We start from the raw sequence: 22670 nt of genomic DNA on the forward strand, positions 1-22670 counted from the left end.
CTCAGGTAGTGCAGCTCATCCAGGATGGCACATCAATGCGAGCTGTGGCAAGAAGGTTTGCTGTGTCTGTAAGCGTAGTGTCCAGAGCATGGAGGCGCTACCAGGAGACAGGCCAGTACATTAGGAGACGTGGAGGAGGCCGTAGGAGGGCAACAACCCAGCAGCAGGACCGCTACCTCCGCTTTTGTGCAAGGAGGAGCAGGAGGAGCACTGCCAGAGCCCTGCAAAATGTCCTCCAGCTGGCCACAAATGTGCATGTGTCTGCTCAAACGTTCAGAAACAGACTCCATGAGGGTGGTATGAGGGCCCGACGTCCACAGGTGGGGGTTGTGCTTACAGCCCAACACCGTGCAGGACGTTTGGCATTTGCCAGAGAACACCAATATTGGCATATTCGGCACTGGCGCCCTGTGCTCTTCACAGATGAAAGCAGGTTCACACTGAGCACATGTGACAGAAGTGACAGAGTCTAGAGACACCGTGGAGAACATTCTGCTGCCTGCAACATCCTCCAGCATGACCGGTTTGGCGGTGGGTCAGTCATGGTGTGGGGTGGCATTTCTTTGGGGGGGCTGCACAGCCCTCCATGTGCTCTCCAGAGGTAGCCTGACTGCCATTAGGTACCGAGATGAGATCCTCAGACCCCTTGTGAGACTATATGCTGGTGCGGTTGGCCCTGGGTTCCTCCTAATGCAAGAATATGCTAGACCTCATGTGGCTGGAGTGTGTCAGCAGTTCCTGCAAGAGGAAGGCATTGATGCTATGGACTGGCCCGCCCGTTCCCCAGACCTGAATCCAATTGAGCACATCTGGGACATCATGTCTCGCTCCATCCACCAACGCCACGTTGCACCACAGACTGTCCAGGAGTTGGCGGATGCTTTAGTCCAGGTCTGGGAGGAGATCCCTCAGGAGACCATCCGCCACCTCATCAGGAACATGCCCAGCCGTTGTAGGGAGGTCATGCAGGCACGTGGAGACCACACACACTACTGAGCCTCATTTTGACTTGTTTTAAGGACATTACATCAAAGTTGGATCAGCCTGTAGTGTGGTTTTCCAATTTAATTTTGAGTGTGACTCCAAATCCAGACCTCCATGGGTTGATATATTTGATTTCCATTGATAATTGTTGTGTGATTTTGTTGTCAGCACATTCAACTATGTAAAGAAAAAAGTATTTAATAAGAATATTTCATTCATTCAGATCTAGGATATGTTAATTTAGTGTTCCCTTTATTTTTTTGAGCAGTGTATATTTCTATTACTAATTAAGCTGTGTATTTTGGTGCCTGTCGGCTGGTTATTAACACATTATATAAATCAAATAGAGTGATTTAAGAGTATATGGAGGAGTTGCCCAATAAAAAGTGATCAATTATTCATTTCAGAAAATAACAATAACACCACTTAAATATTGTTATAAGCACGTATGAGCCTTTATAATGCCATAACTAATAATTAAACGAGCCACCGTAACAGAGTACTCACAGAGAGGTTGAGAGAGGCAGAGGTCCGTGGCTGGACTTCACCTCCTGGTTTTACTGCTGCTCCCGGAGGTCTTTGGGTTCTTGATGTTTAAGTTCTCATACACGCTGGACGGGTTGTCATCCGTCACCCTGCATCACACAAACAAAACATGGTGAGCTGAAATTCTGTTTCATGTTCATTCAGACAATGTTCATTGGGTGTGGATGAAATAATATGAAGGAGATAGAGTGTGCATTTAGAGAGAGTAAAGCAGCATTTGTCTGTGAACTATGAGCCGTGTGTGTGTATTTGCAGGGCTACTCACACAGAGGAGGAGCGTGACACACAGGTCATGTTGGGTTTTGACCGGGCGTTGGTCATCTGGGGGTATTTGATATTGGAGTACTCCCTCTCCTTGGTTTTGTTCCTCTGCAAAGTGTCCACAAGAAGCCATGTTTTTAGAACTTGAAAAGGAAGATCGGTAAACATTGAGACAGGGTAGAATATCGCGCACCTGGCCAACATGCTTTGCTTGTTGACACCCTGAAATGTAGTACCCGTAACTCGGGTTCAACTTGATTGTTCCTTTGAATCAAGCTATTATAAAATGCTTGGGTCTCCAACTGTAAGGCAATACCTAAGCTCCAGACAGTCCCTTTAGAGAATATATACTGCAATACTGCTGTTGGTACGGTAGTTACTAGTACCTTTAGTAATAAACTACTACTCGTCCACTGCTAATATACAGTAACTGTGACTAAAAGGGACACTTTTACTGCTAGAATATTTCTACAATATTACAGAACTATTTCCACTACTGTTTGGTAGATACCTGCTCCTCCTCCAGTCTCTTCTGTGCCGTGTCAATGTACTGCTGGACGGCCATGTAGATGAACTTATACTGGGCCTCCGTCTGCACCATGCCTGACCGCTGCTGACGAACCCTCTGGATGGTCTTAGGGATGTCGATGTCACAGTCTAATCCTGAAACACACACACACACACACGCACACACACACACGAGCACGCACACAAACACACGTAGCATATTTAGCACGGTTACACAGATTTGTCCCAAATCCTAATCTCTACTCCATGCAGAGCCATACAAAAACACAGTATCACAGCCGTAACGCTTGGATAGGACCGATATCAGAGCTGTAAGGTTTGGACAGGACTGATAGAGCATTAACGCTTGGACAGGACTGATGTCAGAGCCGTAACTAGGACTGATTTTTTTGGCCAGGACTGATTTTATAGCGGTAACGTTTGGTTAGGAACCATAATGTTTGACATTGTCTTACCTTGTCTGTTGATGATGTCAATGAGAATGTCAATGACAATTATGGTGCCTGTTCTCCCGATTCCTGCACTGGTGGAGGGGGGTCAAAGGAGACAATAGCACTATGTTACTACAATTAGGTGGCACTTTCATAACAGACAAAGACTCAAACTGCCATTTCGCTAAAGTTACACTTACAAATATGACCAAATCTATAAGAAAAACAGTTGTGCTTTATACTAAAATGTGAAAATAAATCCTACTTTTTGGTCTGTTAAATTTATAGTATATCACAGATTCATGGTCAACTTTTGATGTATACAGTCCTAGAATACTAGACCCATAGTTATATATTTATGTTTATCTTTCCATATCACATGAGAGTGTTCTCCCAAACAGTCATCACAAACAGACATGCATTTAGGCTCGAAAATAACTGCCTTTATGTCAGTAGGGCTTGGAAACGTGTTGATCTGTCACAATGTGTGCCCTTTGTCTGTTTTACCTGCAGTGGACCACAATTGGTCCGGTGTCTGGAATGGCACTCTGCGTGCGGTTGACCTGCTCCAGGAAGCTGAGCACTCCCCCAGGCTCGTTGGGCACGCCATGGTCAGGCCAGCTCAGATACTGGTAGTGCCAGATGTACCGCACCAGCTCCCTCTACAGATGGAGAGAGGTAGCACTACAGTTTACAGGCCTATTTCAGCAGTGTTCACCTGGGGAGGGGAAATTCAGTTACACAAGAATAAATGGAACTTCCTTCCCTTTTTATGCACTTCTCTCTACATGTATTCTGACCTTGAATTTTGGGAAACGCATATATCACTGTTCTAAATGCATGTTTCTGTCACTCCCTGATCTGTTTCATCTTTGTGACTGTCTCCATCCCCTTCCAGCTGTCACACCCTGATCTGTTTCACCTGTCTTTGTGACTGTCTCCATCTCCTTCCAGGCCCATCTTCCCCATTATCCCGTGTTCTCTGTTGGTCTGTTGCCAGTTCGTCTTGTTTGTTCGGGTCAACCAGCATTTTGTGTCTAAGCTCCTGCTTTTTCTAGTCTCTCTTTTCTTGCCCTCTTGGTTTTGACCGTTGCCTGTCCTGACTCTGAGCACGCCTGCCTGATCACTCTGCCTGCCGACCTGTACCTTTGCCCCAATCCGGATTGCCGACCTCTGCCTTAACCTGACCCTGCCTGCCGTCCGGTACCTGCCTGCCGTCCGGCCCCACCTCTGGTTTACCTGTCTTGACCTGTGTATTGCCTGCACCTATTAAACTATTGTTTATCCGACGTGGTCTGCATCTGGATCTTCCCTTCATACTTGATAGTACGAACTGGCCATGACTGACCGAGCAGACCTGGGCCAGCTGCGTAACACCATATCCTCCCAAGGAGCCTCCATTGGTAGGCACGCGGAGTTGCTATGTGGGCTGATGGAGGGGTTCCAATGACCGGGCGTTGGACATGCTGCGGGAGCAATTCCGCGGGTTGGCTGGGGGGCAGTCTGCCATGGTGGTAACCCCACCACCCCTCAGTAACTCCTTCCGGGAGCCCTGGTTACCTCCCCCGGAACGCCTAAATGGAGAGCCAAGCACCTGTCGGGCGTTTTTAGCTCAGAGTGTCCTCATTTTCGAGCTTCAGCCCTCCTCCTTCCCTGAGTTTGTTCCAGAATAGCCTACCTTATAATGCTGATGTCTGGAAGGTCTCTCACCTGGGCTACTGCCGTTGGGAACAGCAGCCAACCATATGCGTGAGCCTGGAGGGGTTCGTGGGAGAGGTGAGGAAGGTTCTTGATGCCCTGCTCTCCGTGAGAGAAGCTGCCTGGAAGCTAAACCAGCTACGGCAGGATGCCCACACAGTGGCCGACTATGTGGTGGATTTTCACACGTTGGCAGCAGAGAGTGCGTGGAACCCGTAAGTATTATTCGACATGTTCCTGCACGGCGTCTCGGGGGGTTAAGGACGACCTTGTGGCCACGGATCTAGACTCCCTCATCGCCTTGACCATCCACATCAATTGGCGATTGCAGGAACAATGCCTGAATTTGACGTCACTCGCACATCCAGGGATTCCACCTCGCCTCCGAGCCATCCCGGAAGTCCCCGACGGTCCCGTGGCCAAGAGCACCCAAGGTTTCCGAACTTCCTCGAGATTCCCCCGAACAGGGGCACTGTTTCCCGAGCCAGTGCAACTAGGCAGAGCTGGGCTGTCACCAGAGGAATGGCAACATAGGATCAGCACAAGGAGGTGTCTGTATTGCGGCACTTTTTGTCATTTTGTGTTCTCGTGCCCGGTAAAGGACAATGCTCACCAAGGAGCGAGTACTCCGTTAGGCAATATGGGTAACCTTTCTGCTTCCCTTACTCGCACCCCTTTTTATGTCATTCTGCTGTGGTGAAATCAGTCCAAATTTCTCCGGGTCCTCATTGATTCTGGAGCCGATGAGAGCCTTTTGGACACCGCACTGGCTTTCAAGCTGAACATCCTCACTCAGCCCCTCTCCATTCCCGTGGATGTTAGAGCGTTGGGCTGGCACAACTCCCATCAACCTACGTGTTTCAGGGAATCACAGCGAGACCAATCAGTTCCTACTCATCAACTCCCCCCAGATTCCCGTGGTGTTGGTATTGTCCTGGCTCCAGCGACACAACCCACTCATCAACTGGTTTACGGGTGCCATCATGGGCTGGAGTCCGTTCTGCAACGGCCATTATCTGAAGTTGGCGCAACCTGCCCCAGGACGTCTTCCTGGGTCCTCGGAGGTGGTTCCAGATCTCTCTGCCATCCCCGCAGAGTACCAGGACCTCCGGGAGGTGTTTAGCAAGTCCCGGGCCACTTCCCTTCCGCCGCACCGCCCCTATGACTGTGGGATTGACCTTCTCCCTCGTGCCACACCACCCCGGGGGCATCTATACTCGCTGTCTTGATCTGAATCCGAGGCTATGGAGGACTACATTGGGGACTCCCTAGCTAATGGATTTATCCGTCCCTCCTCCTTTCGCACTAGCGCAGGGCTCTTCTTCGTGGAGAAGGACAAGACCCTGCGGCTGTGCATTGACTACCGGGGACTCGATGACATCACTGTAAAGAACCGTTATCCACTACCTCTCATTTCTTCGGCCGCTCCAGGGGGACACTGTGTTCTCCAAGTTGGATTTACCTAACGCCTACCACCTGGTGAGGATACGAGAGGGGGACGAGTGGAAGACCGCCTTACAACTCAGCCAGCGGCCACTACGAATATCTGGTCATGCCCTTTGGCCTCACTAATGCCCTTGCCGTGTTCCAGGCTCTGGTGAATGACGTTCTCCGCGACTTGCTGAACCGGTTCGTCTTTGTCTACATTGATGACATCCTTGTCTTCTGCCACTCCCCCCAAGAACATGTGCTCTATGTCTGGCAGGTTCTCCAGTTGTTCGTTAAGGTGGAAAAGTGTGAGTTCCATCGCTCCAGCATTCCCTTTCTGGGCTACATCATCTCTGCTGGGAGTGTCAAGATGGATCCCAGAAGGGGAAAGCATTGGTGGATTGGCCCTCCCCCTGTATGCTCTTACCAAGGTTCCGTTCACGTGGTCCACGGCTGCTGACCGGGCGTTCCGGGACCTTAAACATCACTTCACCACGGCTCCGATCCTGGTTAATCCGGAACCTTCCTGTCAGTTCGTGGTGGAGGCCGATGCTTTGGACGTTGGAGTGGGGGCTGTTCTGTACCAACGTTCTGCACGGGACTTTAAGCTGCATCCCTGTGTCTTCTTCTCCCACCGCCTCGCAGAAGAATTACGATGTGGGGACTCGGGAGCTTCTCACGGTGAAAATGGCTTGGAGGAATTGAGGCACTGGCTCGAAGGGACATAGCATCCATACATTGTGTGGACCGACCACAAAAACCTGTTGTATCTCCGCACCGCTAAGCGCCTCAACTCCAGGCAGGCAAGATTGGCCCTGCTGTTTACCCGGTTCAACTTTTCCCTCTCCTATCGGCCGGGGTCCGAGAACATCAAGCCCGGATGCCCTGTCTTGCTGCTATAACCCTCACAGCTTCCACCTTGTGCCTGGCGACGGAACTCAGCTGGGGTATCGGGAAGCAGGTCCGGGAGGCGCAGCGGTCCCAGCTGAAACCTGGGTGGGGCCCAGATAACCGGATGTTCGTACCTGACACAGTCCACTCTGCGGTCCTGGAGTGGGCCCATTCTTCCAGGCTTGCCTGTCACCTGTGCTCCCAGCGGACCCTGGCGTTTGTATGACAATGCATTTGGTGGCCCACCATGGTTCCTGACGTCTCTGCATTTATTGCCGCTTGCACTATGTGTGCTCAGAACAAGACTCATCAGCAAGTTCTGGCTGGCCTTCTGCAACCTCTGCTTGTCCCTCACCATCCTCGGTTCCACATACTCCTGGATTTCGTCACGGGTCTCCCCCTGTATGAGGGCAACACTGCCATCCTGATGGTGGTCGACCGGTTTTCCAAGGCCACCCAGTTCATTCCTCTTCCCAAATTACCATCAGCCAAGGTGACGGACCAGCTCATGGTGCAGCACGTCGTCCGGATCCATGGACTACATGGTCTCAGCCTACCGACGTCGGCATACCTTCTGCCCAGATGTTTGTCCACCTGTCGTCGTACCTGGAGAGCCCAGTCGTTCCTCCTCAAGACCACCTCCAGGTGGCGACGACAAGCAGATCACAATCGGACCCCAGCATCGTCTCGGGCAGAAGGTATGGCTATCCACCCAGGGTGGAATCCTGAAAACTCTTCCCCCCTTTATTGGCCCGTTTCCCAACTCTAAAATGATCAGTCCCTCTGATGTTCGTCTTCTCCTGTCCCGTACTCTTTGTATACACCCCACCTTTCATGTGTCCAGAGTCAAACCTATGTCTCACAGCACTTTGTCTCCTGTTTCCAAGCCCAGCCCTCTCCCCTGTCTCATCGACTGCCAACCAGCTTACACGGTGAGGCATCTCCTGAAGGTTCGACCTCGGGGCAGCGGATTCCAGTACTTGGTTGACTGGGAGGGCTATGGACCGGAGAAGAGGTGCTGGGTCCCGCCAGGGACATCTTGAAACCAGGCCTCATCACGGATTTTCAATGACTCCCCGGTCAACCAGGTAAGCGCCCAGGTAGGACGCCAGGTGGCACCCCGAGAGGGGGTGGGTACTGTCACACCTGATCTGTTTCACCTGTCTTTGTGATTGTCTCCACCCCCCTCCAGGTGTCACCCATCTTCCCCATTATACCCTGTGTATTTATACCTGTGTTCTGTGTTGGTCTGTTGCCAATTTGTCTTGTTTGTTTGAGTCAACCAGCATTGTCTCAGCTCCTGCTTTTTCTAGTCTCTCTTTTCTTGCCCTCCCGGTTTTGACCCTTGCCTGTCCTGACTCCGAGTCCGCCTGCCTGATCACTCTGCCTTACCCAGACCCTGCCTGCCATCCGGTACCATTCCCCGACCTCTGGTTTTCTGACCACTGCCTGTCTTGACCTGCCCCTGTTAGGACAAACTATTGTTTATTCGACGTGGTCTGCTTCTGGGTCTTCCCTTCATACCTGATAGTATCAATATGTTGAAATTTAAGTCAAAATATATGCATTCAGAAAGTATTTCGAAGTAGTTTTCCTCCCTCATCAATCTACACACAATAGGTTTAGACATTTTAGAAAATGTATAACAAATAAACTGAAATATCACATCTACAGTTATTCAGACCCTTTACTCTGTACTTTGTTGAAGCATCTTTGACAACTGTTCGAGTTGGCTTTGTAGTCCAGCACTTTGTATTTGAAATGATACAACGACCTTGAGGTTAAAGTGCAGACTGTCAACTTTAATTTGAGGGTATTTTCATCCATACAGGGTAAACATTTTAGAAATTAAATAACTTTTTGTTCATATCCCCCCCATTTTAGGGGACCAAAAGTATTGGGACATATTCACTTAAATATGTATTAAAGCAGTAACAATATAAGTATTTGGTCCCATATTCATAGCACGTGATAACTACATCAAGCTTGTGACTACATATTTGTTGGATGCATTTGCTGGTTTGTTTCAGATTAGTTGGTGCCCAACAGAAACTGTAAATAATGTGTCATGAGTCACTTGTATTGTAAATAAAACACTTCTACATTAATGTGGATGCTACACTGATTACAGACAATCCTGAATGAATCATGAATATTGTTGAGTGAGAAAGTTACAAACCCACAAACATCATACCCCCAAGACATGCTAACAACTCACTCTGACAATATCAGGTGACAGTAGCATTTTTGGGGGTATGATATTTGGCGTCTTTCTCACTCGTTATTCACGATTCTTCAGGATTATCTGTAATGATGTCAGCATCCACATTAATGTAGATTTGTTTAGAAACTTATTCTATTCTTATTTACAATCAAAGTCACATTTACCATTAATTTGTATATGGCACAAAATAATCTGAAACAAAAACAGCATCCAACCAATTTGTAGTCTCTCAAGCTTGATAGTGTATCACTCGCCCAATACTTTTGGAGCTCACTGTATATATAATTTTATTAACTCAGTCGGGGTCTCAACTTAGTGTTGAGAATTAGAATAATAGAACACACAGGCTTCAATTTCAAAATGTGGTTGGGCGTCACAGCAGCTTCTCTTATGTCAGTCTCTGACACTCACCCACACCCGCTAAATATGTTTTAATTGGTCAATTAGTTTAGCCAGCTATCTAAAATTGTAGTAATCGTGGTTGAATTACCGACCAGGTGGCCCCCATTTATTTTGTTAGTCACTCTCATATATTAGAAACAGCAAACATTCACTATAAAACTGCTAATATTTCCCTCTGCTCTATAGCAAAATGTGAAAAATTAAGAATGCCTCATTCTCTCTTTACACCCCATGACAAAGTGTAGAATTGCAGGAAATTAAATATACCTCAACACACACACACCTCGCTGCTGTCAATAAGGGGGCTGCTAAAATGTTTTGCTTGCAAGGTGGGGGGGCCATCCCCAACAACATGAGGCTAGGGCCAGCTACGACTGCATGTGTTGCTACTGTATGTATGTCGGTACAGAAACCCACGATGCCACAGCAACCTCTCATGAGTTTAGATTTGTTGTGGCCCCATCCCCATCAAAGTTGCACATCCCTGTTTTAGCTACATGAACAGAAAAAACAATTGAACACAAACTTCCTGTTCAAATAGGTAGGCCGCCCATTGGGTGTTTTCTGGGGTTGAATTAAATGTATTCAGTGCGCGCAATGTTGCCACACAAGCATACCTGGTTCCAAGTCTGAATACCAACTACTGAGAAGTGCGTGGGAAAGGGGTACATTTCCTATGTCTGAATCGGGCCCTTATGACACGATGCAGAAAATCTGATCTGGCCTTGTTTTTTTGGTGCCTCAAGAAATGCTGGCGGCCATATCAGAAACCAAATGTGATTTGGGGTGTTTCTTGAGTGTGTCCTTGCCACCACCAAGACACACCCATCTGTCAGAACTTCGCCTGCAACGGTCCCCCCCACTCAATAACCACAATTAAACCACGGCAGCTGGAGTTCAATAACTACAGGCAGATGTATGAGGAGATGCCGGAGGAAACATTGAACAGGTCAGTAGCCTTCAGAGTAATATGAGAAGAATGCAATTGTTGAATATATGTAGATATTCTAAACAAAGTGTTTTGATAACTTTCAAATATAGTTACAGATCCATGCAGAATAAACAACCCTTTAAATAATACAATATAAGCAGTGTTTTGCAAATACAGTATAACAAAATACACCTTTCATTGTCATTCCAAACCGATACAGATACTGTGCCTATGAGCATTTTGCTACCTTGGCTAACATGCCAGAGTGCCTTTCTGTGTGGTGTCCCGTATACAACAGGAGTTCCTTGATCCTGGTGCAGAATACATAGAGTTTCTCCCTCCCCATACTGACTGATACCAGTCAACCCAATAATAAAAAAAGGCAATGCAAGTAAAGGTTGTCTAGTAAAAAATGTATGCAGAGTGCCAGGTCCATTTAGAGACATCAGTCTTCATCACGTCATCTTTGCAAGTCTCCATGTGCTGGCTCCATACATGTTTCTGTGAACACAAACAGAGTCACTGTTCTATTACCAATGGGCAGTTTGTCAGATATCATGTTGAAGTTTGAACAGGTCATACTAAACCTACCTAATTCTTGTCTCCCCATCGACGACCATTGGTGAGGAGGCAAGAAGCAAGTTCTTTGCCAGTGCCCCATTGATGGGCATCGCAGCATCGATGAGCTCCTGACCCCTCAAAGATACTGGGTCGGTCAAACATACAGAGTACTGATTAGATTATCAATGGTGGTTATGATTAGCTGTATTCACCTTTCTATTTCACCTCAGATGTCATGATATGTGAAGTGAAATGGAATGGTAAACTCAGCGATCAGGGTGGTTCCACAAGGCTTAAGTTATGAAGGCGAATTGGGACAAACATGTTTTGACCTCTGACCAGGTAAAATGTCACCAACCTGATTCAAGTGTCCTCCCTGTTCCGTTTTATAGGAATGCTCACAGCGAGGGGATGTCTGTGTGATGCTGAGGGTCCCCAAGCTGGTCTTCTCTATGTTACATGTTCTGCTGCAAACTGGACATCTCTCAAACAACTGCAGTAGGCAATCCTCATAAACAACGTCCTTTATCTTATGAGGTGGTGTTGACTGGGAGGGCCTGTGACAGGGTGAAACAATAGACAGCCAAGTGGTAAATTGCATTTTGTTATAAAGGACCATGCTTTTTGATAATGAACTTAACAAAAATGACTGTACTATTTGTATCTGCTTGGCTGGGTAATTCACCTACTAGTCTATCAAACGGTAGGTTTTAATAAAACTTTCCACATAACACATTGTTGATGAAGCTGTCTGTGTCACCAGGGCAGTTCCTTGGGTCAATTTAGTTATAGATTGTCACTAGTTAACACAGCCACAAAGTCATAAACCCTGCCTATTTTTACAATTTCTCTTAACCTAACCACACTGCGAACCTCAGAATCTAATTTTATTGGTCACATACACGCGTTTAGCAGATGTTATTGCTGGTGTAGAGAAATGCATGTGTTTCTAACGCCAACCAACAGTACAGAAATATCTAACAATTTCACAACACACATCTAAATTAAAGAAATAGAATTAAGAATATATATATCTGGACGAGCAATGTCAACCACCTTATGCCTAGCCTTACATTAAACTAATTTTTGTTTTTAACCATTGTTATTCTAGTCCATTTGGACTTTGTGGCTGCGGTAACTAGTGGAACCCCTAATTCTATGCATTACAGATGTAGACTGACTTGTAGGCTAACATTAGCTAGCTAGCCTTCCTCACCAACATTATCAAATGATAACGTGACATAACCAACAGTATCCAGACAATACACAGTAAACTAGTATGAGCTACAACCTAACTATGTTGTAATGAGGTAATTAGCTAGCTACTCTAACGTTAGCTAAAACTTTTGCTAGCCTGCCTCGCTTCATCACAAGATAACATCATAACATCATTTAAAATCGTTAGCTAAATTATAGCAGAGAGGTCATTATATTCCAGTGTCTCTGGTTATACTTACAATACTAGGGTCCTTCAGCAGGGCACGCAAACCATATAACTTTGGCTGTGGAGACATGGTCAATCCGTACATGGCTTTTCAGTCAGCCGTCCTTTGAACGCGTAGGGGCAATGAAACACGGCCCCCCCCCAGTCAATGAAGGGAGGCGAAGTGGGTGCAGGGGCGATTTGCACGTTGAGCTTTGCAAAGTTACTCAAATGTTACGGTGGTCACTCAGAAATGGCCTATGTAGTACCTGTTAATTATATATTAATTTATACAACCAGAAATAAACCTCCACCCATCACAAGTGGCCTTAGTTTAGGTGTAATTTACTGTGCTATACCAAATGGTACCGATTTTATAAAGATCCTTCTTAAATGTATGTGGTCACCACAGGGGCCTGTCTTACCCTGTCCAAACGCGTCACCTCCAATTCCCTTAGGATGTAGTCCTGAGCCGGACACTCCTCCACGTTCTTCACACTCACTTTCCCAAACTCCTTAGTGGCGTTAAGGTCGGGCCAGTAACGCACACACTTGTTCTGTCGAGGGAAAAGTGGAGCATTACACAATCTAGAAGGCCCTGCTTTTTTTCCAAGCACTTTTACGACCAGTTCAGCTGTCATACTATCCTGGTCATCCCGGAGATTGGCTGACAACAGCTGTTTTGGATTGGAGGAGGGGGAAGCCAAACAATGCATTGCTAGCCTCCTGAAGTTCAGTTCTGATAAGCATCTATCTGTCCATACATGCACCCCATCCACTGATGTACTTCTAAACAGAGATGGTGTCAGTGGGAGGCTTTAATCCTCATCTAAACAGAGATGGTGTCAGTGGGAGACTTTCATCTTCATCTAAACAGAGATGGTGTCAGTGGGAGACTTTCATCTTCATCTAAACAGAGATGGTGTCAGTGGGAGACTTTCATCCTCATCTAAACAGAGATGGTGTCAGTGGCAGGCTTTCATCCTCATCTAAACAGAGATGGTGTCAGTGGGAGGCTTTCATCCTCATCTAAACAGAGATGGTGTCAGTGGGAGGCTTTCATCCTCATCTAAACAGATATGGTGTCAGTGGGAGACTTTCATCCTCATCTAAACAGAGATGGTGTCAGTGGGAGGCTTTCATCCTCATCTAAACAGAGATGGTGTCAGTGGGAGGCTTTCATCCTCATCTAAACAGAGATGGTGTCAGTGGGAGACTTTCATCCTCATCTAAACAGAGATGGTGTCAGTGGGAGGCTTTCATCCTCATCTAAACAGAGATGGTGTCAGTGGGAGGCTTTCATCCTCATCTAAACAGAGATGGTGTCAGTGGGAGGCTTTCATCCTCATCTAAACAGAGATGGTGTCAGTGGGAGACTTTCATCCTCATCTAAACAGAGATGGTGTCAGTGGGAGGCTTTCATCCTCATCTAAACAGAGATGGTGTCAGTGGGAGACTTTCATCCTCATCTAAACAGAGATGGTGTCAGTGGAGGCTTTCAACCTTACAAATAGTATTACACTACATGGACTTAATAGGAATGCCTGTCCTAATACATTTACTTATTTTTTCCCCTTCCTCTCATCTTTTATTCAAATTCTGAATGTCTAACATATCTTTATGTATTTGTTGAAAGAGCAAACTGGGATCCCCACCATGGGGGAATGTATGTGGTTCCATAGATGATATCATTATCACCGGACTAGACTTTGGACCCAGTAATTCTACTTCTATGGCCTCACCCGTCCTCTCTCCATCTCCTTGGTGGTCATGACAATGACGTGTGTGTTTTCCTGGTAGACCATCTTCCAGAAGTCCACCACCGTGTTCTGAAGGCAGCCCTGGGTGGCGATGAACACCTTGCCCTCCTCCACGTGGCGGCCCTCTTCATGCATACTCTGGGCGAGAGAAACATACAGTACTTCATTCATTTCATGTCTTCATTCATGATGAACATTGGTAACCTGGTGGTGGTTCAGTCTGTTTGTGCTTTAACCAACTACTCACTGTGTGTGTTAGTTCATTTTCATGCCAAACATAGAAGAGTTGTCCACGACAGCACATAGGCTACAGTATGAGAACAGGCCATTCACACCCTTTGCTATGACACTCCAAATTGAGCTCAGGTGCATCCAATTTCCTTTGATTATCCTTGAGACGTCACTACAACTTGATTGGAGTCCACCTGTGGCCAATTCAATTGTTTGGACAGGATTAAAAAAGAAACACCCATCTCTTTAAGGTTCCACAGTTGACAGTGCATGTCAGAGCAGACATTATGCCATGAAGTGCAAGGAACTCTCCGTAGAGCTCTGAGAGAATTGTGTTGAGGCATACAATACCGGTCAAAAGTTTGGACACACCTCCTCATTCAAGGGTTTTACTTTATTTGTACTATTTTCTACATTATAGAATAATAATGAAGACATCAAAGCTATGAAATAACACATGGGATCATGTAGTAACCAAAAAAAAAGTGTTAAACAAAACCAAATGTATTTTATATTTGAGATTCTTCAAAGTTGCCACCCTTTGCCTTGACAGCCTTTGCACACTCTTGGCATTCTCTCAATCAGCCTCACCTGGAATGTTTTTAAAATGGTATTGAAAGAGTTCCCACATATGCTGGGCACTTGTTGGCTGCGTTTCCTTCACTCTGCGGTCCAAATCATCCCAAACCATCTCAGTGGAGTTGAGGTCGGGGGATTGTGGAGGCCAGGTTATCTGATGTAGCACTCTATCACTCTCATTCTTGGTAAAATAGCCCTTACACAGCCTGGAGGTGTGTTGGGTCATTGTCCTATGGAAAAACAAATGATAGTCCCACTAAGCTCAACCCAGATGGGATGAGGTGTCACTGCAGAATGATGTGGTTGCCATGCTGGTTAAGTGTGCCTTGACTTCTAAATAAAATCACAGACAGTGTCACCAGCAAAGCACCCCCACGCCATCACACCTCCTCCATGCTTCACGGTGGGAACCACACATGCAGAGATCATCCGTTCACCTACTCTGCATCTCAAAGACACAGCGGTAGGAACCAAACATCTCAAATTTGGACTCATCAGACCAAAGGACAGATTTCCACCGATCTAATGTACATTGCTCGTGTTTCTTGGCCCATGCAAGTCTCTTCTTCATATTGGTGTTCTTTAGTAGTGGTTTCTTTGCAGCAATTTGACCATATAGGCCTGATTCACACAGTCTCCTCTGAACAGTTGATTTTGAGATGTGTATGTTACTTGACCTCTGTGAAGCATTTATTTGGGCTGCAATTTCTGAGGCTGGTAACTCTGTGAACTTATCCTCTGCAGCAGAGGTAGCTCTGGGTCTTCCTTTCCTGTGGCGGTCCTCATGAGAGACAGTTTCATCATAGCGCTGATTGTTTTTTGCGACTGAACTTTGGAAAAAAAAATCAAAGTTCTTGTAATGTTCCAGATTGACTGACCTTCATGTCTTAAAGTAACAGACTGTTGTTTTTCTTTGCTTATTTGAGCTGTTCTTGCCATAATATGGACTTGGTCTTTTACCAAATAGAGCCATCTTCTGTATACCACCCCTACCTTGTCACAACACAACTGATTGGCTCAAATGCATTAAGTTAAGAAAATCCACAAATGAACTTTTAACAAGGCAAACTGTTCCTCGAAATGCATTCCAGGTGACTACCTCGTGGAGCTGGTTGAGAGAATGCAAAGCTGTCATCAAGGAAAAGGGTTGCTACTTTGAAGAATCTATAATATATTTTGATTTGTTCAACACTTTGGTTACTACATGATTCCATGTGTTATTTCATAGTTTTGATGACTTCACTATTATTCTACAATGTAGAAAATAGTAAAAAATAAAGTAAACCCTGGAATGAGTAGGTGCGTCCAAACTTTTGACTGGTACTGTATATCTGGTGAAGTGTATAAAAAATTGAAACGTTCCACACACCATACAAGACCACAGTGGTCTCCATCATTGGGAAACATTTGGTACTACCAAGACTGCCAAGAGCTAGCCGTCTGAACAAACTGAGTAACCGGGCAAGAAGGTCCTTGGTCACGAGGTGACCAAAAACCCCATGACCACTGACAGACATAAAGAGTTCTTTGGCTGAACATATCATTTATCTGGGAGAACATGCCAGACGGACAACAGTCTCTACAGCACTTCACCAATCAGGGCTTGATGGGAGAGTGGCCAGACGGAAGCCACTCTTGCTAAAAAGGCACATGACAGCATGCCTGGAGTTTGCAAAAGGGCATGTGAAAGATAGCCAATAAGGCAAAAGATCCTGTGGTCTGATGAGACAAAAATGTAACTCTTTGGCCTGAATGCAAATAGCTATATTTGGAGAAAACCAGACACAGCTCATTACCCATCTAACACCAACCCTACCCGTGAAGTATGGTGGTGCCTAGCATCATGCTATGGGAATATGGGGATGCTTTTCAGCAGCGGGAACTGGGAGACTGGTAAGTATAGAGGAAACAATGAATGGTGCCAAATACAGACAAATCCTTGATGAGAACCTGCTTCAGAGTGCAAACAGACTGGGGCTGTTACAACAGGACAATGACCCCTAGTCAAAGCAACGATGGAATGGCTTCAGAACAAGATAGTGAAAGTTCTTGAGGGGCCCAGCTAAAGCCCAGACTTGAATCCCATTGAAAATCTGTGGAAAGACTTAAAGATTGTTGTTCACTGCCGCTCCCCATCCAATTTAACAGAGCTTGAGAAAATCTGTAAGGAGGAGCATCCCTAAATCCAGATGTGCAAAGCTGAGAGACCTACCCAACACAACTCAAAGCTGGAACAGACCTACCCAACACAACTCAAAGCTGGAACAGACATACCCAACACAACTCAAAGCTGGTACAGACCTACCCAAGACAACTCAAAGCTGGAACAGACCTACCCAACACAACTCAAAGCTGGAACAGACATACCCAACACAACTCAAAGCTGGAACAGACCTACCCAACACAACTCAAAGCTGGAACAGACATACCCAAGACAACTCAAAGCTGGTACAGACCTACCCAAGACAACTCAAAGCTGGAACAGACCTACCCAACACAACTCAAAGCTGGAACAGACATACCCAAGACAACTCAAAGCTGAAACAGACATACCCAAGACAACTCAAAGCTGGTACAGACCTACCCAAGACAACTCAAAGATGGTACAGACCTACCCAAGACAACTCAAAGCTGGTACAGACCTATCCAAGACGACTCAAAGCTGATACAGACATACCCATGACGACTCAAAGCGAATAGACCTACCCAAGACAACTCAAAGCTGGTACAGACCTACCCAAGAGAACTCAAAGCTGGTACAGACCTACCCAACACAACTCAAAGCTGGTACAGACCTACCCAACACAACTCAAAGCTGGAACAGACATACCCAACACAACTCAAAGCTGGTACAGACCTACCCAAGACAACTCAAAGCTGGAACAGACCTACCCAACACAACTCAAAGCTGGAACAGACATACCCAACACAACTCAAAGCTGGTACAGACCTACCCAAGACAACTCAAAGCTGGAATAGACCTACCCAACACAACTCAAAGCTGGAACAGACATACCCAACACAACTCAAAGCTGGTACAGACCTACCCAAGACAACTCAAAGCTGGAACAGACCTACCCAACACAACTCAAAGCTGGAACAGACATACCCAACACAACTCAAAGCTGGAACAGACCTACCCAACACAACTCAAAGCTGGAACAGACATACCCAAGACAACTCAAAGCTGGTACAGACCTACCCAAGACAACTCAAAGCTGGAACAGACCTACCCAACACAACTCAAAGCTGGAACAGACATACCCAAGACAACTCAAAGCTGGAACAGACATACCCAAGACAACTCAAAGCTGGTACAGACCTACCCAAGACAACTCAAAGATGGTACAGACCTACCCAAGACAACTCAAAGCTGGTACAGACCTATCCAAGACGACTCAAAGCTGATACAGACATACCCATGACGACTCAAAGCGAATAGACCTACCCAAGACAACTCAAAGCTGGTACAGACCTACCCAAGAGAACTCAAAGCTGGTACAGACCTACCCAACACAACTCAAAGCTGGTACAGACCTACCCAACACAACTCAAAGCTGGAACAGACCTACCCAACACAACTCAAAGCTGGAACAGACATACCCAAGACAACTCAAAGCTGGTACAGACCTACCCAAGACAACTCAAAGCTGGTACAGACCTACCCAACACAACTCAAAGCTGGAACAGACGTACCCAACACAACTCAAAGCTGGAACAGACATACCCAACACAACTCAAAGCTGGTACAGACCTACCCAAGACAACTCAAAGCTGGAACAGACCTACCCAACACAACTCAAAGCTGGAACAGACATACCCAACACAACTCAAAGCTGGTACAGACCTACCCAAGACAACTCAAAGCTGGAATAGACCTACCCAACACAACTCAAAGCTGGAACAGACATACCCAACACAACTCAAAGCTGGTACAGACCTACCCAAGACAACTCAAAGCTGGAACAGACCTACCCAACACAACTCAAAGCTGGAACAGACATACCCAACACAACTCAAAGCTGGAACAGACCTACCCAACACAACTCAAAGCTGGAACAGACATACCCAAGACAACTCAAAGCTGGTACAGACCTACCCAAGACAACTCAAAGCTGGAACAGACCTACCCAACACAACTCAAAGCTGGAACAGACATACCCAAGACAACTCAAAGCTGGAACAGACATACCCAAGACAACTCAAAGCTGGTACAGACCTACCCAAGACAACTCAAAGATGGTACAGACCTACCCAAGACAACTCAAAGCTGGTACAGACCTATCCAAGACGACTCAAAGCTGATACAGACATACCCATGACGACTCAAAGCGAATAGACCTACCCAAGACAACTCAAAGCTGGTACAGACCTACCCAAGAGAACTCAAAGCTGGTACAGACCTACCCAACACAACTCAAAGCTGGTACAGACCTACCCAACACAACTCAAAGCTGGAACAGACCTACCCAACACAACTCAAAGCTGGAACAGACATACCCAAGACAACTCAAAGCTGGTACAGACCTACCCAAGACAACTCAAAGATGGTACAGACCTACCCAAGACAACTCAAAGCTGGTACAGACCTACCCAACACAACTCAAAGCTGGAACAGACGTACCCAACACAACTCAAAGCTGGTACAGACCTACCCAAGACAACTCAAAGCTGGTACAGACCTATCCAAGACGACTCAAAGCTGATACAGACATACCCATGATGACTCAAAGCTAATAGACCTACCCAATACAACTCAAAGCTGATAGACCTACCCAAGACAACTCAAAGCTGGTACGGACATACCCATGATGACTCAAAGATGGTACAGACCTACCCAAGACAACTCAAAGCTGGTACAGACCTATCCAAGACGACTCAAAGCTGATACAGACATACCCATGACGACTCAAAGCTAATAGACCAACCCAAGACAACTCAAAGCTGATAGACCTAGCCAAGAAACTCAAAGCTGATAGACCGACCCAAGACAACTCAAAGCTGATAGACCTACCCAAGACAACTCAAAGCTGACAGACCAACCCAAGACAACTCAAAGCTGACAGAGCTTCCCAAGCCAACTCAAAGCTGATAGACATACCCAAGACAACTCAAAGCTGATAGACCTACCCAAGATAACTCAAAGCTGATACAGACCTACCCAACACAACTCAAAGCTGGAACAGACATACCCAAGACAACTCAAAGCTGGAACAGACCTACCCAACACAACTCAAAGCTGGTACAGACCTACCCAAGACAACTCAAAGATGGTACAGACCTACCCAAGACAACTCAAAGCTGATACAGACATACCCATGACGACTCAAAGCTAATAGACCAACCCAAGACAACTAAAAGCTGACAGACCTACCCAATACAACTCAAAGCTGACAGACCTTCCCAAGACAACTCGAAGCTGATAGACCTACCCAAGATAACTCAAAGCTGATACAGACCTACCCAACACAACTCAAAGCTGGAACAGACATACCCAAGACAACTCAAAGCTGGAACAGACCTACACAACACAACTCAAAGCTGGTACAGACCTACCCAAGACAACTCAAAGATGGTACAGACCTACCCAAGACAACTCAAAGCTGATACAGACATACCCATGACGACTCAAAGCTAATAGACCAACCCAAGACAACTCAAAGCTGATAGACCTAGCCAAGAAACTCAAAGCTGATAGACCTACCCAAGATAACTCAAAGCTGGTACAGACATACCCATGATGACTCAAAGCTAATAGACCTACCCAAGACAACTCAAAGTGGATAGACCTACCCAAGACAACTCAAAGCTGATAGACCTACCCAAGACAACTCGAAGCTGATAGACCTACCCAAGACAACTCAAAGCTGACAGACCAACCCAAGACAACTCAAAGCTGACAGAGCTTCCCAAGCCAACTCAAAGCTGATAGACCTACCCAAGACAACTCAAAGCTGATAGACCTACCCAAGATAACTCAAAGCTGATACAGACATACCCATGATGACTCAAAGATAATAGACCTACCCAATACAACTCAAAGCTGATAGACCTACCCAAGACAACTCAAAGCTGGTACAGACCTATCCAAGACGACTCAAAGCTGATACAGACATACCCATGACGACTCAAAGCTAATAGACCAACCCAAGACAACTCAAAGCTGATAGACCTAGCCAAGAAACTCAAAGCTGATAGACCGACCCAAGACAACTCAAAGCTGATAGACCTAGCCAAGAAACTCAAAGCTGATAGACCGACCCAAGACAACTCAAAGCTGATAGACCTACCCAAGACAACTCAAAGCTGATAGACCTACCCAAGACAACTCAAAGCTGATAGACCTACCCAAGACAACTCAAAGCTGATAGACCTACCCAAGACAACTAAAAGCTGACAGACCTACCCAATACAACTCAAAGCTGACAGACCTTCCCAAGACAACTCGAAGCTGATAGACCTACCCAAGACAACTCAAAGCTGACAGACCAACCCAAGACAACTCAAAGCTGACAGAGCTTCCCAAGCCAACTCAAAGCTGATAGACCTACCCAAGACAACTCAAAGCTGATAGACCTACCTAAGACAACTCAAAGCTGATAGACCTACCCAAGACAACTCGAAGCTGATAGACCTACCCAAGACAACTCAAAGCTGACAGACCAACCCAAGACAACTCAAAGCTGACAGAGCTTCCCAAGCCAACTCAAAGCTGATAGACCTACCCAAGACAACTCAAAGCTGATAGACCTACCCAAGATAACTCAAAGCTGATACAGACATACCCATGATGACTCAAAGCTAATAGACCTACCCAATACAACTCAAAGCTGATAGACCTACCCAAGACAACTCAAAGCTGGTACAGACCTATCCAAGACGACTCAAAGCTGATACAGACATACCCATGACGACTCAAAGCTGGTACAGACCTATCCAAGACGACTCAAAGCTGATACAGACATACCCATGACGACTCAAAGCTAATAGACCAACCCAAGACAACTCAAAGCTGATAGACCTAGCCAAGAAACTCAAAGCTGATAGACCGACCCAAGACAACTCAAAGCTGATAGACCTAGCCAAGAAACTCAAAGCTGATAGACCGACCCAAGACAACTCAAAGCTGATAGACCTACCCAAGACAACTCAAAGCTGATAGACCTACCCAAGACAACTCAAAGCTGATAGACCTACCCAAGACAACTCAAAGCTGATAGACCTACCCAAGACAACTAAAAGCTGACAGACCTACCCAATACAACTCAAAGCTGACAGACCTTCCCAAGACAACTCGAAGCTGATAGACCTACCCAAGACAACTCAAAGCTGACAGACCAACCCAAGACAACTCAAAGCTGACAGAGCTTCCCAAGCCAACTCAAAGCTGATAGACCTACCCAAGACAACTCAAAGCTGATAGACCTACCCAAGATAACTCAAAGCTGATACAGACATACCCATGATGACTCAAAGCTAATAGACCTACCCAATACAACTCAAAGCTGATAGACCTACCCAAGACAACTCAAAGCTGGTACAGACCTATCCAAGACGACTCAAAGCTGATACAGACATACCCATGACGACTCAAAGCTAATAGACCAACCCATGACGACTCAAAGCTGATAGACCTAGCCAAGAAACTCAAAGCTGATAGACCGACCCAAGACAACTCAAAGCTGATAGACCTACCCAAGACAACTCAAAGCTGATAGACCTACCCAAGACAACTCAAAGCTGATAGACCTACCCAAGACAACTCAAAGCTGATAGACCTACCCAAGACAAC

The 22670-nt window shown here is 46.2% G+C and overlaps 1 protein-coding gene and 1 long non-coding RNA gene across 8 annotated transcripts in view; both read right to left on the reverse strand.

The window, feature by feature from the left end:
- The window catches only part of LOC118360233 (tyrosine-protein phosphatase non-receptor type 11-like), a 113587-nt gene that overhangs the window by 22276 nt on the left and 68641 nt on the right, over window positions 1–22670 (reverse strand). For 5 of the 7 annotated variants that reach the window (XR_004820829.2, XM_035739521.2, XM_035739519.2 and 2 more), the window contains exons 9-15: window positions 14051–14206; window positions 12734–12865; window positions 3258–3412; window positions 2775–2842; window positions 2303–2454; window positions 1796–1899; window positions 1492–1619 (exon numbers count right to left, since the gene is read on the reverse strand). Coding sequence is in view for 6 of the 7 variants with exons in the window: in XM_035739521.2 (XP_035595414.1) it covers window positions 1529–1619; window positions 1796–1899; window positions 2303–2454; window positions 2775–2842; window positions 3258–3412; window positions 12734–12865; window positions 14051–14206 (858 nt within the window). In the remaining variant the exon portion in view is untranslated. Of the gene's footprint in view, window positions 1–1491; window positions 1620–1795; window positions 1900–2302; window positions 2455–2774; window positions 2843–3253; window positions 3413–12733; window positions 12866–14050; window positions 14207–22670 lie in introns of those variants that run through there. The other 2 variants (XM_035739522.2, XM_052482572.1) reach the window with 2 other exon arrangements.
- On the reverse strand, window positions 17423–19336 carry LOC127912555 (uncharacterized). The gene is made up of 3 exons (XR_008083280.1): window positions 19282–19336; window positions 18416–18539; window positions 17423–17520 (listed from the first exon to the last, which is right to left on the reverse strand). It is a non-coding gene; the product is annotated as an uncharacterized LOC127912555 (long non-coding RNA).

Source organism: Oncorhynchus keta, chromosome 27, assembly GCF_023373465.1.
Source record: "Oncorhynchus keta strain PuntledgeMale-10-30-2019 chromosome 27, Oket_V2, whole genome shotgun sequence".
NCBI lineage: Eukaryota > Metazoa > Chordata > Actinopteri > Salmoniformes > Salmonidae > Oncorhynchus > Oncorhynchus keta.